This window comes from Conger conger, chromosome 6 (genome assembly GCF_963514075.1).
Source record: "Conger conger chromosome 6, fConCon1.1, whole genome shotgun sequence".
Classification (NCBI taxonomy): domain Eukaryota; kingdom Metazoa; phylum Chordata; class Actinopteri; order Anguilliformes; family Congridae; genus Conger; species Conger conger.
Window position 1 is genome coordinate 8,655,169 of NC_083765.1, and position 25,521 is coordinate 8,680,689.

General features: G+C 39.7%; 2 protein-coding genes and 1 long non-coding RNA gene across 4 annotated transcripts; 1 reads left to right on the plus strand and 2 right to left on the minus strand.

Moving 5' to 3' along the window:
- Positions 1 to 6,039: 6,039 nt before the first annotated feature.
- On the plus strand, positions 6,040 to 9,630 carry LOC133131274 (uncharacterized). Of its 2 annotated transcripts, none has more exons than XR_009708998.1 (2): positions 6,040 to 7,891; positions 8,532 to 9,630. It is a non-coding gene; the product is annotated as an uncharacterized LOC133131274 (long non-coding RNA). The 2 variants fall into 2 exon arrangements; XR_009708999.1 differs by having other exon boundaries at positions 6,040 to 7,665.
- Positions 9,631 to 13,928: 4,298 nt separating this feature from the next.
- LOC133131288 (mucin-2-like) lies at positions 13,929 to 20,542 on the minus strand. The gene is made up of 7 exons (XM_061246578.1): positions 19,619 to 20,542; positions 19,318 to 19,511; positions 18,882 to 19,003; positions 16,856 to 16,926; positions 16,601 to 16,701; positions 15,295 to 15,458; positions 13,929 to 15,114 (listed from the first exon to the last, which is right to left on the minus strand). Exons 1-7 carry the CDS (start codon positions 20,314 to 20,316, stop codon positions 15,022 to 15,024), a joined length of 1,443 nt encoding a protein of 480 aa, XP_061102562.1. The 5' UTR covers positions 20,317 to 20,542; the 3' UTR covers positions 13,929 to 15,021.
- A 1,839-nt stretch (positions 20,543 to 22,381) lies between these two features.
- Positions 22,382 to 24,099, minus strand: LOC133130544 (mucin-2-like). Its single transcript, XM_061245198.1, has 2 exons — positions 22,886 to 24,099; positions 22,382 to 22,400 (listed from the first exon to the last, which is right to left on the minus strand). The coding sequence occupies exons 1-2, from the start codon at positions 24,097 to 24,099 to the stop codon at positions 22,382 to 22,384; spliced, it is 1,233 nt and encodes a 410-aa protein (XP_061101182.1).
- Between the last annotated feature and the right edge of the window lie 1,422 nt (positions 24,100 to 25,521).

Here is a 25,521-nt window from a genome sequence, read left to right on the forward strand (position 1 = left end):
GATGTTCTGTGGGTGAAAACCCTTGTAAATGAGAGTGGTCAAAGGAGAATGGCCAACTGGCTCAAGCTGACTGTGCAGGAGAGCTTTGCTGGACACACAATGTGAACCTTGAAGTGGATGGGCTACAGCAATAGAAGACCACATCCGGTTCGACTCCTGTCAGCTAAGAACAGGAAACACTAGCCTACACTGGGCACAGGCCTACCAAAATTGGATACATGAAGATTGGAAAATTGGACTGACAGTCACCAGATGTCAATCCAATAGAGCACCTTTGCTTTGAGATGTGATGGACCATGAGATTTGCAGCATGGATGTATAGCCAATGATACTATGATAAGGTTTCTTGCCGAATCCATGCCATAAAGAAATCAGGCTATTCTGGGGGCAATGGGACGTCCTACCCAGTACTGGACATGTGTGCCTAATAAAGTGGTTACTGAGTGTCCATTGCGACTTACAAATCAGGAGTATTATATTTGAAGACCACAAAACAAGAAACCACATTTCCACAAGTATGAGGTTTTATTATCTATTGATCTACTATTTTATATTCTTTTTTTATATTTGTAAAGCAAAAACCCCAATTTCCTTCTGCTGGCAGTACAGTTAAACCATCATCTTTATTAATACTGTCATCATGCGTTATTTCCTCATCATCTTGAGGCCGATTTTCACAAGTCCACTTGTCAAGCAGACAAATGTGGGTGGTTAACACAAGTGCATGAAAGCACTTGTGTTGTGGTTAACACAAGTGCATGAAAGCATGGGCTGGGAAATGCCTGTTAAAATATTACAATACTGTCTTGTGAAAAACAGTGATATTATTCCTGCTTGGCTAAAACAAATGTACAAGTACCTGTTAATATCATGATACAAATCAGAGGGATGTAATCTATCACAGAGAATGCACTGCCAACATACACTCACTGAGCACTTTATTAGGAACACTTGGACGTGGAAGTGATGCACAACTGCATACCTCTGTTGTAATGCGTGGTTATTTGCATTACTGTCACCTTCCTATCAGCTTTAATCAGTCTGGCCATTCTTCTCTGATGTCTCTAATTAACAAGGCGTTGCTTTCTGCAGTCTTGCACCATTCTTTGCAAACTCTAGAGACTATTGTGCATGAAAATCCCAGGAGATCAGTTTCTGTGATACTCAAACCACCCTGTCTGCCACCAACAATCATTCCACGGTCAAAGTCACTTAGATCACACATCACTTAGACCACATTCTGATGGTTGATGTGAATATTAACTGAAGCTCCTGACCCATATCTACATGATTTTATGCATTGCACTGCTGCCACACGATTGGCTGATTAGATAATCGCATGAATAAGTGGGTGTAATAAAGTAAAATGTTCTTAATAAAGTGCTCGACTCACCAAGCACCTTATTAGGAACAATTTTACTTTAGTATATAAATAACATTAAATTCTGTGACTGTCATTGACACAACTCTGGTCCTCAGGTTGACAAACACCAATAACAGACTCCAGAGGCAATACAAATCATTGAATCATGATAATAATATGATAAGGATAAGCGATTGAATACACCCAGCTATGCACCAGCTGCATATCCAACTGTCCAATTACATTTGCTCCCCTAAAATAGGGGCACTGTGTATAAAAAGGAATGTCATTGCTGCATGGATCACACAGTATGGATGTGAATACCCTCAAATTAAAGCTGAGAGTATGCACATTAATCTCATATTCGTGGTTTCATGGTTTCATTCATAATCCAAGGTGCTGCAGTACAGAGCCAAAAGAGCAGGAATTGTACCAACTGTATCCAAATACTTCCTTAGACTTTCAAAAGTACTAAAGGACTACAAATAGCATTCCTAACTCAGCATCAAAATATATTTAAGCATGAAAAATAATCTGAAAAATGTCTAAGTCGCAAAGTATTTATTATCTCCCCGCAACTACCAAAAGTTTTTAAATCAAAATGTTTTGATTTTACTTCATACATTTATTTTCTCATCAGCCATGAGTAAAACAGGAGGGCAAGGTATGTATGAACAGATGATATAACAAGGCAAATCACATCCCCAACTGAGCATTAAGATGACCATCACTGTGTTTACTGAACCAATGGAAAACCTAAATGAAACACTGGCGCCATCTAGTGGAAACACTGGCACCATCTAATATATTACCCTTTTACTGAAAGCATTAATCAGAAGCACAGCTGTTTTTGCATCTCTCCAAACGTTGTCCCTTTGGGAACGTGAAGTGTACTGCACTTTTATGGTCCCATTGCGTCGTGGTGGCATGGCATTTTCAAATTGTGGGTTTACTGAACCAATGGAAAACCTAAATGAAACACTGGCGCCATCTAGTGGAAACACTGGCACCATCTAATATATTACCCTTTTACTGAAAGCATTAATCAGAAGCACAGCTGTTTTTGCATCTCTCCAAACGTTGTCCCTTTGGGAACGTGAAGTGTACTGCACTTTTATGGTCCCATTGCGTCGTGGTGGCATGGCATTTTCAAATTGTGGGCCCAGTTTGTCAGCAATGTCCACTATGTACTGTAGTTAAGCTGATCACGCTCACGACTACTGTCTGTTCTGGCTCCACGGTGGTGGAACGAACTCCCCGTTGAGGTCAGAACTGTAGAATCTCTCCCCACCTTCAAGCGCAAACTGAAGACGCACCTATTCAAGCAGCACCTCTCCCCGTCCCTCCCTACCTCCCTGTGAACCTTAATTGTTGTCTTTGTGATTTACTTTGTGTATCGGTATTTTTAGTTGGCTAGGTAAGCAGTATTTGGATAGTTAAGTTTGGTCACTGTTGCCCTGGTCCTTATCTTTGTTGTACAGGTAGCAGTTGAAATTATACTTCCCTCTAGGGTCTTTCAGCGCACTTATCCCTGGTTATGGGTATGCACTTTGTTGTACGTCGCTTTGGATAAGAGCGTCTGCCAAATGCCATTAATGTAATGTAATGATCAGCAGTGTGTGCTGCAACTGAACAAGTCAATGATGATCTGCTTTATGTTTTCATCCTTTTTGCGTGGGAATCCTCATAATTATCTGTTTGCACCTTCATTAATATGCATCCTAATCGTTGCATTTACTATGAATCACAGTATTTTCTTTTTCCAGATTCTCGACATTGTTTTTAAGCATTTACGTTTTCTTCACAATATGCATATATTTGCAGATACATCCCAAAGACTTAGTAACAATTTTAATGGATGACATGTTTCCATTGACAGCAGTTTTAGCTGTTTGTATTCTTTGCAGGGGTTCAGCATGCATCTGTTCTATTATTTCATAAATAGCCTTGCAGCATGTAGGACTGTTGGAGTAAGGCTTTGGGTAATTTTTGGACTTTTTATCAAGAGATTCAGATAATGGTGCCATCTCAGCATTGCAAAGATCTCCTGACATACTTAAGCATTGCAGCATGTACTGTATGGCCTCATCTGGTTCCACTGTGGTTTGGCACTCCAGATTCAGAGATCAAAGTAATTAAAGCAGCTGGCATTAGCTAATAGCAAAGGTCAAAAAAATAGGCAAGGTCAAAAAGCACTAACCTAATACAGGATAAATGTTTACTTCATGCCAGAAATGATAACACACTAATAACAACATTCAGTACTGTATAATTAGTCAAACTTGGACACAAGGGCGGCCTGTAGCGCAGTGGTTAAGGTACATGACTGGGAGGTGGTTCGGTTGATGGTTCGATCCCCAGTGTAGCCACAATAAGATCCGCACAGCCATTGGACCCTTGAGCAAGGCCCTTTACTCTGCATTGCTCCAGGGGAAGATTGTCTCCTTCTTAGTCTTATCAACTGTGCATCGTGCTGGATAAGAATGTCTGCCAAAATTCCATTAATGTAATGTAATGTAATGTAACAAGTCACAAAGACCCAAATTAACAGAAATGGCACGGTCATTTTACTGTGGTGCAATTTGGTTTCTCCCCATTGTTTGAGTGCTTTGGCCGTTTTGGAGCTATTGTATCATTACTCGATGATTCAGGAGGTCCTACGAGGTGTCTACCTTCCCTAACGCTGACCTGAAGTTAGTTCTCGGTTGGCGGTAACCAAAATCAATCAACATTTATCTGTGATTAAATAGATACTTATCCTGAGTAAAAACAGCACAGGAAGAACAGCCCTTTTTACACATGGGCTGTGTTCAAAACTCCATACTTATATATAAACACATATAAACATATATAAGAAGCATATAAACACCCTACATTTCAATGAAAATCAGCCTGAAATTTTGTCCGAGTCCTATGCTGTTTCGAACACTGCCATAGTCTCCCCATTTCAGGGCGTCATAACATTTCGGACAAATGGCTCGACAGGTGTTTCTGTATGCAATAATTTCCTTTCTGCAGTTGTAAGAGAGCTTTCAGTATCTAATCTTGATTCTAGGATTTTGATTGCCTTGGAGTCTGTTATTGATATTTATCAACATGAGGATCAGAGTTGTGCCAATGAAAGTCATGGAAACCATTATGAGGCTGGGAAATAAAACAGTTAGATAAAACAGTTAGCGACACATGCCAAACAATATGCTTCAACTGTTCAGAACATCATTAAGAAGAAAGAGAGCAAAAATAAATAAATAAATAAATAAATAAATAAATAAATAAATAAATAAAGAGAGCAGTTTAACCTCATATTCCTATTCATGTAATGCTTTTTAAAAATGTGACAAACACAGTACAGAAGTATTTTCATCGATGCATTTCATGTCAACATGATACAATTATGAATGCATTTACTTAGTCACTGATTTATGACAGAACTAAAAAAATATATTAATGTAAGCTAAGAGTAAAGTGTAATTAAATAGGCAAGGAATGTGACCCCGTTTCAGAATTATTTAGTTTTGACTGTGTTTAAGACAATTGGTTCAGTATCTCATGACTGAACTTTGTTTTTGTAGTCTAATATATAGCTATGTCAGTATTGTATAATAGCTGCAGCCAATGATATTGACCTAAAGTGAGTACATGGTGTCAGTATATCACCACTGAAATACATCAAGTTTATCTCTGCTTGTCAGCTGTCTCCTGGCAAAATAACTGGTACCTGATAAAAATATTGAAGAGTACGTTCTTTTGATAGTAGGTTCTTTTGATTTTTTTTATTTCAATTTTTTTAAATGGTAAGTTCTAGAGCCAACCATTCCCGAACTGTTTTCGATTACCAATAGTGATTGTCACATCAGCATTAGAATGTTCAGTTAACAATAATATATAATGCAATGATCCTTTACGTTACATATTAATTTAAACAATTGTCTTACATGGTTCTACTTCAAAATAATTGGTACCACTGGAGACAGATCAGGAGTTAGTTATGAGTGTCGGCTATCGATCGACCAATAAAGTCTGTCATTGACATCGATGTTTCAGTTGAAAAAAAAATGGAAAAAAACATTGTAGAATATGAATTGGCATCATAGAAACAATTACGCAGACTTCAAATGTGGTGCAAATAATGTTTTGGGATATACTGAAACACCACCGGATATTTCAGTTACCCACTTTTAGAAATTGCCCTCATTAAAAGTTTTACCACTTTAATTCCGACTTTACAGTGAATTTGGGTGTTTAGCCGAAATTGGGCCAATTCACTTTCGTAATTGATAACACAAATTGATTGAACACAAATACAAACGCAAAGCCTGAACCATCCAATTTTAACCGTATACAAACCCACCGAAGTTTAGACTTTAATATTTTTAGGGAATAAAACTCACCCCCTCTGCTTTTCAAAAGGCATATCGCTTTTCAAATGGTCCAAAAAGCGATTGCTTTGAAAATAAAATCTCTTCTGTATAGATTAACTCATCTATGGAGTAGCTAAACTCCTTCTCTGGAAATTAGCGGTCTGGCAGCGTTCAGTTTGGCTGTTTTTTTAAGGTGTGTTAAGGGCGTGAAAGAAGTACATTGTATGAATTTTGACAGTTCTTGCTTATCCCGACAAGCTGAAAAAGGGTGTATAGACATTGCAATGAAATCGACATTTCAAACCAGACCACGGAATGCCTCAATTGCACCTGTTCGGCAAAGGTGTGGAGTTTAAAACCAACACCCTCCCTTCATATAGACGATTACGCTGCCCACCAAAATAAAACGTATATGAACAATGATTGTCACTAATGACAAAATATTGACTTCTGTGCGATATAAAAAAATATATATCGGGTAAGAAAAGAATATCAGATTATAACCGTTGCAACGGGTTGTGGAATAATTGAATGCACCTGGCGAGATGGTAGGTGGTATTGCTTTTTCGACTTGCTTTGAGAGGAAAGAACAGAGCCGAGCAAGGATAATGGAAAAGGGGGACAATGCGAATATGGCACAGAAAACAGAAATGTGGATGGGGGGTTAATGCTTTTATTGGAATGGTTACTTTTTATGCAAGTGAGACTGAAACAAAATCGGTGCGATCAGGATGGTGGAGGACGCAGCAAGGGAGATTTTAGTATAGAAATTGAGGGAATTTTAGAGAAAGGGTTTGGTGCGACCCAGACGCTAGGGAAATGCAGAAATGGTAAAGACTGTACTTCAGTTTGTTTTACGGAAACCAAGGAAGAAATACTGTAATACGTGCAGTAGGTGGCGGTAATACACGAATCTAACTCAAACAAGGAGAAAGAAGAAGGAGCAACGCGGAGAAGAGGGAGAAATAGGGGAGTCTAATACAAGACAATCAGTTCACTTCGGTTGATCAAATTGGAAAAAAAAAAGCAAAGGGGCGGCATGTTGTATAGTCCCGGGACCTGTGTGTGGTTGTTTGTGTCTTCGCTCAGATGATTATTCCGGTGTCCGAATCCAAGTCATAAATAGGACTGGGATCTCGGCGGCCAGGTGGGAAGTTCGAACATTTAACCAGCGAATTGCTTATTGTGTGTTTTGGGCGGGTAATGAGAGTCTAGTAGGGAATGTGCAGTAGTCTAGATTTGAGTGGAGGCTAATGAGTTTTTGTGACTCTGTCTACGACTTGATGTTTATAGCATTATTTGATAGCAGTGGAACGTGGTTAGCGTGGACCGATGTGGACAAATCGATATGGATATGCGTTACAACTGTGCCTTATGTGGATATTCACTATACCTGTTGGCATAGACTAGGCTACTGAAACACAATGTAGTGACTCCGCTTTGCTAGCTTGCAAATGGTTTGAAACCGAATGAACAACATGGACATTTGGATCATGGTTGTCTTGGTTCTATTCATAATACTCAGTATTCAGTATTATAAAGGGGTGCAATTTAAAAAATGGGGAACCATGAATCACCCAATCCAGCAATAAACTGAATAAATAAACGACATTCCAAGTTGGTTTCTGGTTTAAACATCCATGTATAATATGCTGATTTCACCCAAGTGTTTTTTGTTCTGGAAAATAATGCCGATATTAACGATTTATGCCGTTATTTTCCGTTGTTACAATAGTACCTCACATATTTAAAAATTGTAATGTCGGACAATGTTTACATTTATTTAACTTGTTCTTGCTAAATTGTAGCCTACAGGAACCGTTTGTGATCGTTCTGAAGCAAAATTTCACAGCTTTTTGCATTACCGGGGGGAAGGAATGAAGGGCTCAGGACTCAAAAACAGGACAAGACGAACTAACAGTGTGCAACTGAAAAGGACAGGTATAAATACACAGGGGAATGAGACAAACTAGGCGGGGCATGGGAGTGAGGGCGGTCTAACAAATAAACATCAGGTGAGACACAAGAAAGGGTAATAGCACAATAATGAGGGGGAAACGAATCCAGGGGGGACTGGATTCACAAAGACACATGTAATACAAACGGCTCCGGACAAGGGAGTAGACAATTGCAGAGAATCAGGAGATGCAGAGATACGGAGAGACAGGTGCGAATACTTTGCTGAAACTACGCAAGTAATCAGTGATAGAATAGGGAGGCAGAGTTACAGAACAGAATTGAAACTGGAGATGCGTTAGTAAGTTAGTTAAGTGATTTAAATTACAAATACCCAAAACTAGTGAATGTTAGTTTGTTAGTTTGACAAACCTATTAGTGTGTTCGTATAATTAGTACTGTACAACTTCTATGTTAGTTGGGATTAGTATATTAGTGCTATGTACAAACATGAAATGGAGAGAAGGCAGGAAGTAAGGAATGCAAGATGGGAAGGAAGGTTGAACCCCGGAACTACCGTAAACACCCGAATAGTGGGGTACGCAGACAGGGGAGTAAACATTCAGACTCAGACATCACAGGGGAAGACGAGTGCAAAGACTAATGAATATAAACAGAACACCAGACATGAATATAAAAAATAATAAATTACAAGAATAATGATAATGAACAATGATAAACTAACACAGAACACAACACAGGAACATGACACATGGACAATACATTTGTATAATTTATGTTCTTAGTAAGCAGCAGCTTTTATGCAACTAAAACAATTTTACACCTTTTAAAGATAGTCTAACTCCTGATCTGTCTCCTGCTTTGACAATAGTTTTTTTCACCAAATTTAGGAAGTACCTCTAACAGTGAGTTTGAAGAAGAGGATGAGACTGACCCTCAGCCAGCCCTGGGACCAGCACATCAGCAGCCAACCCATCAGACTCTCCATGGCTAAAACATCACATGCGATAACATCAAGGCAGGAGCTACTCTAGAGGAAGCTGATGATGGCAGGGACACAAAAAAAAACAAGCCAGAGCTCCCACCCCAGATGTTGACGTCACAGAACATCTACATTTGTGTTGATGGCTGACCTAAGAAAGGAAAAAATGTAGAAGTCATGAGTATGCTGCATAGCGATGGGAGAACCTGCGGCCAGGTGGTTCCAAATATGAACCATATATTTGGTCTATATTGCTTGTAATTGAGGAAGTCAACATCTTTTAAGTATTTTTACATAAATTGTAATGGCTGTATTGTTTTAAAAAGCCAGTAATGTTGTGGGTGCACAAGAACTGTGAACATTGGGTAAATAACAAATACAAACACCACACAAGGGTTAACTAAATATTGGGTATCAAAGCTTTTACAATTGTAGTAGCCCATTTGTTACAGCAGCCTACTGCTGGTCATCCTGGCATCCTGGAAGAGTTTAGTCTTCAAAAATGAAGTCAACTTGGAAAAATGTTTTGGAAACCGTTTGGAAAGATGTTTGGAGCTTACCTGATCAATACATGATATATTAGCTGATCTAGATGTATAAGAATATGGGAGAGGTGTATTTTAAGATTATTCAGAGATAGTGAATTCATCGATAGTAACCTGCTTTTTCCTGAAATTTAAGAAGGACATCAATATGAATTGTTGTTTTAGTGATGCTTACCTTGACATCTCATCTGTTTCCATGCTGTACCCATACTAATAGGACTTGGGAAGATTTATGCAGATTACTTCTAGACAATATCCCTTCTGAAGTTGCTTTGAAGTAAAATTTACTGTTTGCTTTTCTTAAATATGATGAATCATCATTACATTCATAATTTTATAATTATTTTAGCCAAACGTTATATTCACAAATCCAAATTTTGCAGTTTATTTTTGAAAAGGATACTTAGCAGTACATAAGTGCTATTTTAACGTCTGCAAATAAAAAGACATGGAAAACTGCAAGTTGGTTTGTTTGATACTTTTATATGAGCTTGTACCCTGGCCTCCTACTTACGTTTTTTATTTTATGTATTTTTATTGTCCCTGGATTTCTGATTGTATCTATGACAGAAGTCTTATAGTCATTCAATAAAAAAACCGATATCTGACCTGATCTGACCCCACCCATATCTGACTCCGCCCCATGGCTGCTATGAGAACCTGCTCATAGGGTCTGCGGTGCACTATAACAGGGATGACTCCCTGGTGCGTGTGAGAGTGGCAGCATTGAGCAGAGGTAGGAGTGTTTACGGATGTGCATAAACACGTGCATAAACACGTGCAAGTAAATGGTCACTTACTTGGGGCGTGTGGATCGAATACAAAATGTTTGTAGCTGAGGCATACGCATCCAACACACTGGAGTGAGTACTGTCAGAGTGCAAGCTCACAGAAGAAGCTGCAATTGTTTAGTCTATAAAGATCATGTGTGAACTACATTCAGACTGAAGCCATGTGTGTAGACTAAGAGCTCCACTAAAGTGGGCAATCCCCCGGGTAAGTTACATTACATTTTACGTTATTGGCATTTGGCAGACGCTCTTATCCAGAGTGACGTACAACAAAGCGCATACCCATAACCAGGGATGAGTTCGCTGAAAGACCCTAGAGGGAAGTACAATTTCAACTGCTACCTGTACCTTTTTTTTTTTTTGTTTAAAGAAACAAAGAAACAGAGCAAAAGTGACCAAAGTTAACTATCCAAACACTGCTTACCTAGCCAACTAAAAATACCGATACACAAAGCAAGTCACAGAGACAATAATTAAGGTTCACAGGGAGGTAGGGAGGGATGGGGAGTGAAGGAAATAGCTAGGAGATAGAAATCAGTTTTCCAGAGCCCTTCAGAGATTGAAAAAAACAAATACATTTAAGGGGATTGGACTCCCAAAGGAAGGAGCAATTTATGCAAATATGAAAGACAATATTTTAAACATAGGCGTGTTCATCTCATAAAAATATCGTTAATGGGTGCCGTGAGAAACAACAGACAGGATATGTTGCTTGGCTGGTTGACGTTACCTTGCCAAAAGACACTCCACTCTGGCATGACTCGCATTAGGCAAGTTTCTGCAGGAGAACATGTAGAGGCAGAACTGAAGAAAGGATTGTCCCATGCTTTGAAATGCCATTTCTGTACATTTAACCCCAAGGATAAAATTGCATTTATATTTGGCACCCTTAATAAAACAAAAGGCTGCTTACACTCACTGAGCACTTAATTGGGAACACGAGTACAACTACTTATTCATGCGATTATCTAATCAGCCGATTGTGTGGCTGCAGTGCAATGCATACAGTCATGCAGATACAGGTCAGGAGGGTCAGGAGCAAATAGGAAGTGAGCTCATAGTTCAGCCACGCTTTCATGTATCAACACCAAACCTGTTACATAGACTCAGTACCCCTTCCTGAGGACATGCAAAAACATAAGTTATTTGACCACTGGAGGGCACTGCAATAAGTAAAAATGCATTTTGCCCAATAACTTGATTTGTTTGCCATACAAAAGTAATTATTGTGTGTGGTAGTATCTTTGGAGATCCTAATGCATTCATCCATTTTAATCAATAAAAAATCTAAGCAAATTAGCCAAACAGGAAGTGAGGTCATAACTCAGCAAATCTGGACTCGTCATTTTGAGGAAGCAAAACATTTTCCGTCATTTCATTTCCGTCGCTGCGATAAGCAAAAATGTGTTTTATTAAATGCTAATAACTGGTGATGTGTTTGCTTAAAAATTTCATGTCTGGTGATAGCGTGAGAGGTCCCAGGGCTGAGACAAGGCAACTTTTGATGTGGCTACCATATTGGATTTCATGAAAATGTTTTTAAAAAGTTCACAGGCCACAAAGTTTGCCCAATCTTCACATTTTCAGACCAAGCTTCACAAAAGTTCAGATGGATGTTCAAAATCGTTTGTTCAGTACAGCCAATTGAAATCGGCAGCGAAGCCGCCAAACAGGAAGTGAATGGTGTCATGGTGACCCTGCCCTGCTTCACTGCTTGACCCCCTTCAACCCTTCAAACCTTTAATTTTTTTCTAAAAGGCTTAGTCCATTTGGCCCTTAGTTTCCCCATATGTTTGAACGCCTTTGTTATATGCAGCCTTTGTTCTTCAATTTTATTAAGGGTGGCTATAATTCTGGAGCCCACTGGATATCAGTTAATCTACACAGTCATACAAGAGACCCCAGGTTTGTGATTACATACATTTTGCTTGTGAGAAGTTGAATGGATTTGCCCACTCCTGCTGAAAGCAACGCATCAATCAAACAAATGCAACCCTTCTAAAAAAGCAATGATTCTGCTTCCTGATTCGGTGAAATCCTAAAGAGATGCCAGTTGTCTGCCATCAACACGGTATTTGAATTATCTTGTTCGTGAGATTACACATGACATGAGAGAACATGCAATGAGAAATGTCCCATATCAGCCAGTCAGCAAGCTAGCGAGATCCAAACTAGCCAACTTTCCAAAGCCTAACTATAGGCTAGCTAGTTGGCTAACTAGTTGGTGTTAACACTGTCACTGCCATTTTTCAGTGTAGTTTGTTTTGAAACAGGTGAGATATTGAGGTCCAAAATGTGCTATTTTGAATCGAAGTGCCAACCAACGCAAACATATAGTGAGTGCTACCGCTAATTTAGGTGAGGTCCAGAAAATTAATGGATCTGATTTGGGACCCTGACATCCAGGAGAAATGATGATGCAACAGGGGTTGCTGATGGCGAATTTAGGCTACTGTATTTGCACCAATCTTTAAATTCATTAAAGATCCATTATAATCCCTTCATGATAGGGTGGCCTAGCGTAGTGGTTAAGGTACATGACTGAGACCCGCGAGGTCAGTGACTCGATCCCCGGTGTAGCCACAATAAGATCCGCACAGCCTTTGGGCCCTTGAGCAAGGCCCTTAACCCTGCATTGCGCCAGGGGAGGATTGTCTCCTGCTTAATTAACTGTACGTCGCTTTGGATAAGAGCATCTGCCAAATGGCAATAATGTGATGTAATGATGATTAATGATGATGAATGATGATGAAGGTGCACAGCCTGCCAAGAACTGGAAATCTTTCCATAAAATAGGGGAGATATGCTGTAATCTTCTTTTTAAATGGTATTAACAACAGAACTAATGAATGGAAACTAAAATTTGAAAAGTGGGACACTGTTTAGGTCAGAATTTAAATCTCATTGGGAAGCTAAAATAGCCTACTGTACTATGTTGAATGAATGCTAGCTTTACAGCTTAGGGTAGCTCCAAATGCAAAAATGCACAATGCAAAAACTAATATTTGGAAAATTGGGACCTAGAAACCAAATTACAACAGCAATTAGAATGTTTTCGGGCCCTAAAAAGAGAATACAAAGTGGCAGGCTATCTTTCCACTGTCAGAGATAGTAAACAGAGACAGATGCTTACCAAGTAATATCTTAGTGACCACAGTCTAGCCATTGGAAAGGGCAGACACAAATGCCTGGCTACCAAAAGAGCAAAGAATATGTGGTCACTGTACAACAGATGAGGAGGAGACATAGATGCACTTTCTCCTACATTGTGAAAAATTAGAAAACATCTGAAAAAGTAAAAGCAATTAAATCTACTTGTAATGAATTAACTTTAAGAAATGTACATCTGTTGCAGTCACTTGATACTTCTATCTTCCGTTAACCACCATTTGTCGCACTCTACAATGCAGTGATAGGAAAAGAGATCTGAAGGTGACAGTTTAAAATCATTAATTGGACCAGCACAATGTCAATATGGTGGGGCTCTTAAGAGCAGACCTGGAAGCCATGGAAGTTCTTTCTTGTTAATAGAAGGTTGAAATGGTGGTGGTACATGGAAAATGAACAATAATGAATCTGCATAGCATGCAGAGAGTATGCTGGGACAATGGTTTCTCAAATGACTGTGCACAATTGTAGAATAATCAGTATACAATAACACAGAATTATTTTCAATTGATATGACTGTTGTAAAGCACACACATTATACATAGTAAAAGGACACAGGCACTAGGCAGGTGTACAAGCATAGAGGCCTTAAATAGGCTGCTAACTGTTAGCTAGCTACACAAAAACTAGCAAAAGTAATTTACTTTATTACCATGTTTTTTTTTTTTTTTTTTTTTTGCAACAAAATTTTTACAAACCTGTAGATTCTGATGTTCTTTTGAATGTCCCCAGGGCTTTGTTCCATGCTAACGTACACACAATGTTATGGATACAAAAATAACTAATCTTCTTCAAAGGGAGTGATTAAGAAAGCAGTACAGATTTATTTATTTGTTTGTTTATTTGTCAGGGACAATGTACAAAAACATTCATCAAAATTATTGAGAGGAGATGCTTTGTACCAGATTTTAGCTCCTAGCTAGTTTCCATCTGCAGTTCCAGATGACTACGATAAGACAAACAGAATAATAAAATATTAGCATTTTATTATTTTTTGAAATGTGTGCAGTTCACTGGCTGTGTATTCTTTCTTCAAATAAAAATTACTAACTAAGTTAAAAACAGTTTAATGTCTACATTTCCTTTGAAATACATAATACTTCATCATAAACATTATTATACACTCACTGAGCACTTAATTAAGCACACCTGTATACCTACTTATTCATGTGATTATCTAATCAGCCAATTGTGTGGCAGCAGTGCAATGCATAAAATCATGCAGATACGGGTCAGGAGCTTCAGATAACATTCAAATCAACCATCAGAATGGGGAATACATGTGATCTAAGTGACTCTGACTGTGAAATGATTGCTGGTTTGATTATCTCAGAATCTGCTGATCTCCTGGGATTTTCACACATGACAGTCTCTAGAGTTTGCAGAGAATGGTGTGAAAAACAAAAAGCATCCAGTTCTGCAGGCAGAAACGCCTTGTTAATGAGAGAGGTCTGAGGAGAATGGCCAGACCAGTCAAAGCTGACAGGAAGGTGACAGTAATACAAATAACCACACATTACAACAGTGGTATGCAGAAGAGCATCTCTGAACACACAACGCGTCAAACCTCTAAGTGGATAGGCTACAGCAGCAGAAGACTTAATTAGTCTAACAAATACCTAATAAAGTGCTCATTGAGTGGACATACCTGTATATAAAATTGGTCTTGAATCGTTTTGTAATTACTTTTAAATACCTGGGTATAATGTAGCTGAGCAGTTCAGATAGCACTTGGCTACATTATACCAGATATACCGGATAACATATAAATAAAGAGTAATAGCTTACATCGTCCAGCCATGCAGTTGCTATTCATCCTTAGTTTTAGAACATTTATAATAGAACATGAATCATGATACATTTTCTGATTCCAACTGAACATCCAACTGCACCCTCAGACGGGATGTGGCCTGTACTCTTGTATGTGGTAGGCCCGCATCCTGCGCCAACGTCTCTTGATGGCCACACAGCAACCACACAGCTGACACTGCAACGCAGAGGGAGAGTCATAGAGTGCTACGCTGAGAGAAAGACAGATATGCACAACACATGTGTGTGCACGCATGCACGCACCACAAGCACACGCACACACATGCTTACGCACATACACGCACATAGGCAATATACATACATCCACACACAGACACGCACATACTCCGGTACTTACAAACAGGAGAATCCAGAAGGGGAGGATGATGATGGCAATACCACAGGGGATTATGATGGCCAGGGCCCATCCCGGGAACCTGGCTTTAGCTTCTGTGATCAGTATGAGGACAGCGCTGCTTGTGGTGGTGGGGGCTGCAGTGGTGGTTGTGGTAGGGGCCAGGCCTGAGAGTACAACATTGATGAGTGACTGAAACTAATCACACAGGGACAAATAAAAAGAAGATTCTTGGCCATTCGTGACAATGATAGTAAACAAGGTGACTGTCTCAGGTGACTGTCTCTCATGACTTTGTTGGCCTTTAACCTTTACTCGGCTAGCTATGCTGCCATATTCTGCCCCGGGTTTTTCCTTACTGCACACAGGCATCTCTACCTCTCCTCCTCAGCTCATCAAACATCTGAACTGCCTCTTGATTAGAAAAGTGTTCTGTTCTTTTCCCAGTAGCCATGAGACTGATTGAGCACTCTCCTTCAGACACAGTTGGTTAAGCTCCATACTTGTCCCCTGCCTGACAGTACCACCCTCAATTATAAATAGTAAATAGTAGATCATAAAAAAGTGGGCCCCAAAATTGATTGGTAACCTTGATAAATACGCACAAACAATGCTGTAAACTAAAAAATAATACAGTTCTTAAAAAAAGTTTTCTTTTACAACATGTGTAAAGCTGTGTGCTTTTAGTGTGAGTAAAATTTTCTCTTTTTCTCTGAAACTACGTTACAAATACTGGTTATGATGGTTGTAGGTAATAGAATTTCTATGTACAAGTCGTATACATATACAAGTATACAATGCAAAATCGGCAACAATGATAATTGCTCCAGAAAAATTCAAGTAAACAATGGACATTCTATCATCTTTTCTCTGAGCAAGCACATTTCTCGAATGAGAAACTATTATGCAGTTGGTCTGCTGGAAACTTGTTGTGAAAAGGACACTGCAGTATGTCCCCACACTTGTAAGGTAAGGTCCCCACACTTGTTTGACCACCCACATATAGCAAAATAAGGAACTGTTGTTGCTAAAGCAATTAAATATTAAAATAGGTGATACAGATAGAATTGTGAGAATAGAGTTTTAATGCTTTCAAACAGTATATCCTGTTACCATAGTGATTGAAAACTGCACCCTGAAAAAAATGAATGAATGCAAAAAAAAAAACAGTCTATGTTCATAATTGTATTGTAATTTGTGCATATTTATCAAGGACTGTGATAAAATGATCAGAACAGCTTTCATGAAGTCTATCAAACATAATTGATCAAAAATGAAAATAAAATTGATGTTGTTGGAAGAAACTTACCACTAGCATTCAATACTGCAGTCAAGAACTGGTTTGGTTGATTGATGTCACCTTCGCGATAGACATACTCCACAGTAGCCTTCATCTGGTTATCCGTGTTGCTGTAGGAACATAAGAGGCAGAAGTGATGAATGCCTTCGTGCTGATGAAATATACTCATAGTGATTGCAAAAAATGTGTAAGTTGCATCAATAAATGTTTCTCAAATGGGTTTTGCTATTAATCAACATGAAGTCTTATAAGTAAATCCCAAACCTGGGTGTCGTGCAAGCTGCATTCGGAAAGGTGAAAGGCTTTGCACCACGTTCGTTCAGCATTTCGTTCAACTAAAAAGGGTCAAAAGTAAAAATAATATGCATTAGAAAAAGGACATTCTAATGTAAGTGCCTTGTCAGCTTTGAACTTATGATCAGCTGACCAGTAACTAGGATGGTCAGTATTGCTGTGCTTGCTTTGACATCACTATGCTGAACAGGAATACATGAGAAGGTAGAGCATGCAGATTGCTCTTTTCCTGTCCTCCATGTGATATAGCAGAGGTGATAATGCAATAGAGTGTATTCATAGTATTCCTTGATGTCACTCAAAACAGGCCATATCGGCCATATCGCACGGATTCACAGTGCACCAGTACTATACTAACCTAAAACTAAAATATCACAAGAAGCAACCAGAACCAATCAATACCAACATGAAATATAAAGACATTTTAGATAAACTATTACGGAGACAATATGAAGAAAAAAATAGTCTCATCAATGGATTAGATCCATAAGACGTGGACACAGCAAAACTTGACAATTGCCTCTCCAGTTTGCCTGGAGATAAAGGGAAGATATCATAAATGTAGCTGAGGTGGCTGATTAATCTTACAACACATTTATTACAGCCACAGAGCTGTTTAGTCAAATGACAGACAAGTCACGATTATGAGAAGTGTGGCCAGTGTGCTCATTTAAGATCTCTGCGAAGGTTAATGTAAATTAGCGAACGCTAGCTAACATTAACCAGCAAATCAATTTGATGTGGCTAGATTTTACCTTGAATTAAGTGATCAGAACACACTCTGCTGCTTTGTGAAGGCTCGCCATAAATTCCTCCCGGTTTGGCTTAAACTCCTCGTATCCTCTCCCTCATTCTCTCTCACCACTGGGATTATATAAAAACGCAACTACCTACTCTTGTCACCACTGGATTTGTTATGACAATGATCAATTACACACGTTGTGACCATGTTTGAATAAAAAGGTGAACAGAAAAATTGATGATTTTAAATGTTTATAATTATACTCCACAAAACGGTGGGTGGTTTCGTGTTTGATTAGTCTATCCGTATGAATAGGTACATAGTGTATTAGGCTAACATACATAAGTACACTTATGTGGTCCCATTCATTATGTTTCATGCATTACATGCATTACATACATTTACCAGAAACAGTTATTCAGAGTGACTTGCACAAACCGGAAATTATTATTTTTTTATTTCTCCTTTATTTAACCAGGTGAGTTCCATTGAGATGGTTATCTCTTTTACAAAGTAGCCCTGACTAAGGGAGGAGCAAGCATAGATTACAACATAAAATTCAATAAAATACAAAAACACAACACAATTACACATTTATACAATCGCAAGTAAACCAGTCTCACGTAAAACTGCTGCAGACGTCAGTTTTTTTTTTGTGTCTTAAGTAAACTTTTAAAATGACCCACAGGGATGATGTGATCCAGTTTTATATCTTTCTGGAGCTGGTTCCAGGACCATGGAGCATAAAAACGAAATGTCATCTTGCCACTGCTTATTGCTTGGCAAGGATATTTAAATACATAGCTTGCCAAGGATATTTAAATAGCCAGGGACTTGCCCTATGATGGCTTTATAAATGAAAATATGCCAATGAAGCCATCTACGGTGGGATAATGAAGTCAGGCCTACCTTTTGGGAAAGTAAAATGGAAACTATGTGATTATTCATACAAATTGCTGTGATTTGTATATGAATAATCACATAGTTTCCATTTATGCTACTGTACATACTGAAGCAATTCAGGTTATCTACCTTGCCCAAACATACAACAGCAGGGTCCAACCTGTGAATCAAATCTGCAGCCTTTAGGGCCAGTTTCACAGATGCAGATTCATTTTAGTCCTGGACTAAATTGAGTTTTCTATTGAGAATAAAGATTCAAAATTGAATTTGGTCTAGGACTAGCATTAATCTGTCTCAGTGAGCCTGGGCCCTAGTTTCCTAACCATAATACTATGCACAAAGTAGGCTCACCAGTTTGTTGACAGGGTCCTGGATGAGTTTGCACGTCTCATTCCTGAGTCCTGTGTTCTTTGGCATGCTTACATTGGTTATCCGATAGGCAAGTTCCAGAGCAAAGGAATGAGTGGACAGTTCTGAGGAAAAAATACAGATAATTTCACTTCTGCTTGCTGAACATAAACTATTCAGTGCTATTAATATTACTGAGATGCATATTTAATTAAATGCACCATAATCCAGAACTGCTTGACAACACAATGAAATAGTACACTCTTAATTTTGTGATAGTATTTGTTAGACTGACCCATCTTCCAGTTGGTGAAATGCTATTAAGGAAGATTATTGTAAAAAAACAACAAATGTTTTACATGTAAAATAGTCCTCTTACATAGAGATGGAGGTGACAGGGACGGGATGTAAAGATAGGGTGTGTGGACAAGTGACTTACTCTCATATGTAATATCCTGCTCTGCAACAGGATCATTCAGCTGTGGTACACTACGCTGCACTCTCACTGGAGCATTCATCGGCCTTAGATGGGCAACAAAGAGAGCATGGACCATAGCACGAATCTCACTCTCAGTGGGGACAGGGTTGATGGTGTTGAACACAAGTCGGATAAAGATAAAAACTATGCCGATTCTGCAAAAACAAATTGGGAAAACATTAGGATAGTCATTGGAAAACATTTTAGTTATTTCATTGGGTGGACCCTAACTGGACAATCGAATATGAAAATGAGTACATACATTCTTCGGGGACGTGGGGTGGTTTGAGTGGCTGTTGGGGTTATTGTTGCAGAGAATGTTGGTGCTACTGGAATGGGAGGTACACTTGCAGTGGCTGGTAGAGAAATTGCTGTAACAATAGCTGACGTTGTTGAAGATGCAAGAGTTTGTGCTTTACTTGTAGGTGTAAGAAGAATTGTGGAGGCTGAAGCTTCAACCGTAGTTTGACTACTTGCTGTGGTTGAAGCTGCAGTTGCAGATGGAGCAATTGTTGTGGATTCCATGGTTGTTATCTGACCAACTGTTGTGATTGGAGTTTCAGTTGTTGTTTGTGCTTTACTTGTAGTTGTAAGAATGTTTGTGGCGGCTGAAGCTTCAGCTGTAGTTTGACTACTTGCTGTGGTTGGAGCTGCAGTTGCAGTTGGAGCAATTATTGGGGTTGGTGCCATTGTTGTTCTTTGACCAACGGTTGTGGGCAGAGTTTCAGTTGTTGGTGCTTTACTTGTAGTTGAAGGAGGATTTGTTTTGGTTGAAACTTCAACGATAGTTTGAGAACTTGCTGTGGTTGAAGCTGCAGTTACAGTTGGAGCAATTGTGGTGGTTGAGGCAATTGTTGTTGGTTGCCCGATTGTTGTTGTGGGAGTTTCAGTTGTGGTTTTCAAACTTGATGTAGTTGGAGCTGCAGTTTCAATTGGAACAATTATTGGGGTTGGTGCCATTGTTGTTCTTTGACCAACGGTTGTGGGCAGAGTTTCAGTTGTTGGTGCTTTACTTGTAGTTGAAGGAGGATTTGTTTTGGTTGAAACTTCAACGATAGTTTGAATATTTGATGTGGTTGGAGTTGTAGTTGGAGCAATTGTTGTGGTTGAGGCAATTGTTGTTTTCTGACCAACTGTTGTGGTCAGAGTTTCAGTATTTGGTGCTTTACTTGTAGTTGTAGGAGGATTTGTGGTGGTTGAAACTTCAGAGATTGTTTGAGAACTTGCTGTAGTTGGAGCAGCTGTTGCAGTTGGGGCAATTGTTGTGGTTGAGGCAATTGTTGTTGGTTGCCTTATTGTTGTTGTGGGAGTTTCAGTTGTGGTTTTCAAACTTGATGTAGTTGGAGCTGCAGTTTCAATTGGAACAATTATTGGGGTTGGTGTCATTGTTGTTCTCTGACCAACCGTTGTGGTTGGAGTTTCAGTTGTTGTTTGTGCTTTACTTGTAGTTGTAAGAATGTTTGGGGCGGCTGAAGCTTCAGCTGTAATTTGACTACTTGCTGTAGTTGGAGAATTTGCTGTGGTTGAGGCAATTGTTGTTGTTTGCCTAATTGTTGGAGTGGGAGTTGCAGTTGTTGTTGGTTCTTCACTTGTTTTTACTGAACCTTTTGTGGTCGTTGGAACTTCATTTGTAGTTTGAATACTTGATGTGGTTGGAGCTTCAGTTGGAGCAATTGTTGTGGTTGAGGCAATTGTTGTTTGTTGCCTTACTGTTGTTGTGTGAGTTTCAGTTGTGGTTTGCCAACTTGATGTAGTTGGAGCTGCAGTTTCAATTGGAACAATTATTGTGGTTGGTGCCATTGTTGTTATCTGACCAACTGTTGTGGTTGGAGTTTCAGTTGTTGTTTGTGCTTTACTTGTAGCTGTAAGAATGTTTGTGGCGGCTGAAGCTTCAGCTGTAGTTTGACTACTTGCTGTGGTTGGAGCTGCAGTTGCAGTTGGAGCAATTATTGGGGTTGGTGCCATTGTTGTTCTTTGACCAACGGTTGTGGGCAGAGTTTCAGTTGTTGGTGCTTTACTTGTAGTTGAAGGAGGATTTGTTTTGGTTGAAACTTCAACGATAGTTTGAGAACTTGCTGTCGTTGGAGCTTCTGTTGCAGTTGGGGCAATTGTTGTGGTTGAGGCAATTGTTGTTGGTTGCCTTATTGTTGTTGTGGGAGTTTCAGGTGTGGTTTTCAAACTTGATGTAGTTGGAGCTGCAGTTTCAATTGGAACAATTATTGGGGTTGGTGTCATTGTTGTTCTCTGACCAACCGTTGTGGTTGGAGTTTCAGTTGTTGTTTGTGCTTTACTTGTAGTTGTAAGAATGTTTGGGGCGGCTGAAGCTTCAACTGTAATTTGACTACTTGCTGTGGTTGCAGTTACAGTTGCAGTTGGAGCAATTGTGGTGGTTGAGGCAATTTTTGTTGGTTGCCCTATTGTTGTTGTGGGAGTTTCAGTTGTGGTTTTCAAACTTGATGTAGTTGGAGCTGCAGTTTCAATTGGAACAATTATTGGGGTTGGTGTCATTGTTGTTCTCTGACCAACGGTTGTGGGCAGAGTTTCAGTTGTTGGTGCTTTACTTGTAGTTGTAGGAGGATTTGTGACAGTTGAAACTTCAGCTGTAGTTTGAGTACTTGCTGTAGTTGGAGCAATTGCTGTGGTTGAGGCAATTGTTGTTGTTTGCCTAATTGTTGGAGTGGGAGTTGCAGTTGTTGTTGGTTCTTCACTTGTTTTTACTGAACCTTTTGTGGTCGTTGGAACTTCATTTGTAGTTTGAATACTTGATGTGGTTGGAGCTTCAGTTGGAGCAATTGTTGTGGTTGAGGCAATTGTTGTTTGTTGCCTTACTGTTGTTGTGTGAGTTTCAGTTGTGGTTTGCCAACTTGATGTAGTTGGAGCTGCAGTTTCAATTGGAACAATTATTGTGGTTGGTGCCATTGTTGTTATCTGACCAACTGTTGTGGTTGGAGTTTCAGTTGTTGTTTGTGCTTTACTTGTAGCTGTAAGAATGTTTGTGGGGGCTGAAGCTTCAGCAGTAGTTTGACTACTTGCTGTGGTTGGAGCTGCAGTTGCAGTTGGAGCAATTATTGGGGTTGGTGCCATTGTTGTTCTTTGACCAACGGTTGTGGGCAGAATTTCAGTTGTTGGTGCTTTACTTGTAGTTGAAGGAGGATTTGTTTTGGTTGAAACTTCAACGATAGTTTGAGAACTTGCTGTCGTTGGAGCTTCTGTTGCAGTTGGGGCAATTGTTGTGGTTGAGGCAATTGTTGTTGGTTGCCTTATTGTTGTTGTGGGAGTTTCAGTTGAGGTTTGCCAACTTGATGTAGTTGGAGCTGCAGTTTCAATTGGAACAATTATTGGGGTTGGTGTCATTGTTGTTCTCTGACCAACGGTTGTGGGCAGAGTTTCAGTTGTTGGTGCTTTACTTGTAGTTGAAGGAGGATTTGTTTTGGTTGAAGCTTCAGCTGTAATTTGACTACTTGCTGTGGTTGCAGCTGCAGTTGCAGTTGGAGCAATTGTGGTGGTTGAGGCAATTGTTGTTGGTTGCCCGATTGTTGTTGTGGGAGTTTCAGGTGTGGTTTTCAAACTTGATGTAGTTGGAGCTGCAGTTTCAATTGGAACAATTATTGGGGTTGGTGTCATTGTTGTTCTCTGACCAACCGTTGTGGTTGGAGTTTCAGTTGTTGTTTGTGCTTTACTTGTAGTTGTAAGAATGTTTGGGGCGGCTGAAGCTTCAACTGTAATTTGACTACTTGCTGTGGTTGCAGTTACAGTTGCAGTTGGAGCAATTGTGGTGGTTGAGGCAATTTTTGTTGGTTGCCCTATTGTTGTTGTGGGAGTTTCAGTTGTGGTTTTCAAACTTGATGTAGTTGGAGCTGCAGTTTCAATTGGAACAATTATTGGGGTTGGTGTCATTGTTGTTCTCTGACCAACGGTTGTGGGCAGAGTTTCAGTTGTTGGTGCTTTACTTGTAGTTGTAGGAGGATTTGTGACAGTTGAAACTTCAGCTGTAGTTTGAGTACTTGCTGTAGTTGGAGCAATTGCTGTGGTTGAGGCAATTGTTGTTGTTTGCCTAATTGTTGGAGTGGGAGTTGCAGTTGTTGTTGGTTCTTCACTTGTTTTTACTGAACCTTTTGTGGTCGTTGGAACTTCATTTGTAGTTTGAATACTTGATGTGGTTGGAGCTTCAGTTGGAGCAATTGTTGTGGTTGAGGCAATTGTTGTTTGTTGCCTTACTGTTGTTGTGTGAGTTTCAGTTGTGGTTTGCCAACTTGATGTAGTTGGAGCTGCAGTTTCAATTGGAACAATTATTGTGGTTGGTGCCATTGTTGTTATCTGACCAACTGTTGTGGTTGGAGTTTCAGTTGTTGTTTGTGCTTTACTTGTAGCTGTAAGAATGTTTGTGGGGGCTGAAGCTTCAGCTGTAGTTTGACTACTTGCTGTGGTTGGAGCTGCAGTTGCAGTTGGAGCAATTATTGGGGTTGGTGCCATTGTTGTTCTTTGACCAACGGTTGTGGGCAGAATTTCAGTTGTTGGTGCTTTACTTGTAGTTGAAGGAGGATTTGTTTTGGTTGAAACTTCAACGATAGTTTGAGAACTTGCTGTCGTTGGAGCTTCTGTTGCAGTTGGGGCAATTGTTGTGGTTGAGGCAATTGTTGTTGGTTGCCTTATTGTTGTTGTGGGAGTTTCAGTTGAGGTTTGCCAACTTGATGTAGTTGGAGCTGCAGTTTCAATTGGAACAATTATTGGGGTTGGTGTCATTGTTGTTCTCTGACCAACGGTTGTGGGCAGAGTTTCAGTTGTTGGTGCTTTACTTGTAGTTGAAGGAGGATTTGTTTTGGTTGAAGCTTCAGCTGTAATTTGACTACTTGCTGTGGTTGCAGCTGCAGTTGCAGTTGGAGCAATTGTGGTGGTTGAGGCAATTGTTGTTGGTTGCCCGATTGTTGTTATGGGAGTTTCAGTTGAGGTTTGCCAACTTGATGTAGTTGGAGCTGCAGTTTCAATTGGAACAATTATTGGGGTTGGTGTCATTGTTGTTCTCTGACCAACGGTTGTGGGCAGAGTTTCAGTTGTTGGTGCTTTACTTGTAGTTGTAGGAGGATTTGTGGTGGTTGAAACTTCAACGATAGTTTGAGAACTTGCTGTCGTTGGAGCTTCTGTTGCAGTTGGGGCAATTGTTGTGGTTGAGGCAATTGTTGTTGGTTGCCTTATTGTTGTTGTGGGAGTTTCAGTTGAGGTTTGCCAGCTTGATGTAGTTGGAGCTGCAGTTTCAATTGGAACAATTATTGTGGTTGGTGCAATTGTTGTTTTCTGACCAACTGTTGTGGTTGGAGTTTCAGTTGTTGTTTGTGCTTTACTTGTAGTTGTAAGAATGTTTGGGACGGCTGAAGCTTCAGCTGTAATTTGACTACTTGCTGTGGTTGCAGCTGCAGTTGCAGTTGGAGCGATTGTGGTGGTTGAGGCAATTGTTGTTGGTTGCCCGATTGTTGTTGTGGGAGTTTCAGTTGTGGTTTTCAAACTTGATGTAGTTGGAGCTGCAGTTTCAATTGGAACAATTATTGGGGTTGGTGTCATTGTTGTTCTCTGACCAACGGTTGTGGGCAGAGTTTCAGTTGTTGGTGCTTTACTTGTAGTTGTAGGAGGATTTGTGGTGGTTGAAACTTCAACGATAGTTTGAGAACTTGCTGTCGTTGGAGCTTCTGTTGCAGTTGGGGCAATTGTTGTGGTTGAGGCAATTGTTGTTGGTTGCCTTATTGTTGTTGTGGGAGTTTCAGTTGAGGTTTGCCAGCTTGATGTAGTTGGAGCTGCAGTTTCAATTGGAACAATTATTGTGGTTGGTGCAATTGTTGTTTTCTGACCAACTGTTGTGGTTGGAGTTTCAGTTGTTGTTTGTGCTTTACTTGTAGTTGTAAGAATGTTTGGGACGGCTGAAGCTTCAGCTGTAATTTGACTACTTGCTGTGGTTGCAGCTGCAGTTGCAGTTGGAGCGATTGTGGTGGTTGAGGCAATTGTTGTTGGTTGCCCGATTGTTGTTGTGGGAGTTTCAGTTGTGGTTTTCAAACTTGATGTAGTTGGAGCTGCAGTTTCAATTGGAACAATTATTGGGGTTGGTGCCATTGTTGTTCTTTGACCAACGGTTGTGGTCAGAGTTTCAGTTGTTGGTGCTTTACTTGTAGTTGAAGG

Bases quoted from the DNA above. Each gene is read 5' to 3' on its own strand.
- LOC133131288 (XM_061246578.1), bottom strand. From the start codon at position 20,316: ATGGCACCAACCCCAATAATTGTTCCAATTGAAACTGCAGCTCCAACT. The intron at 19,004-19,317 runs GTAAGTCACTTG...TTTTTTCCTCAG, and splicing joins GCAGGATATTACATATGAGA to AACTGTCCACTCATTCCTTT. The intron at 15,115-15,294 runs GTAAGTACCGGA...TCTGCGTTGCAG, and splicing joins CCTTCTGGATTCTCCTGTTT to TGTCAGCTGTGTGGTTGCTG.
- LOC133130544 (XM_061245198.1), bottom strand. From the start codon at position 24,099: ATGACACCAACCCCAATAATTGTTCCAATTGAAACTGCAGCTCCAACT.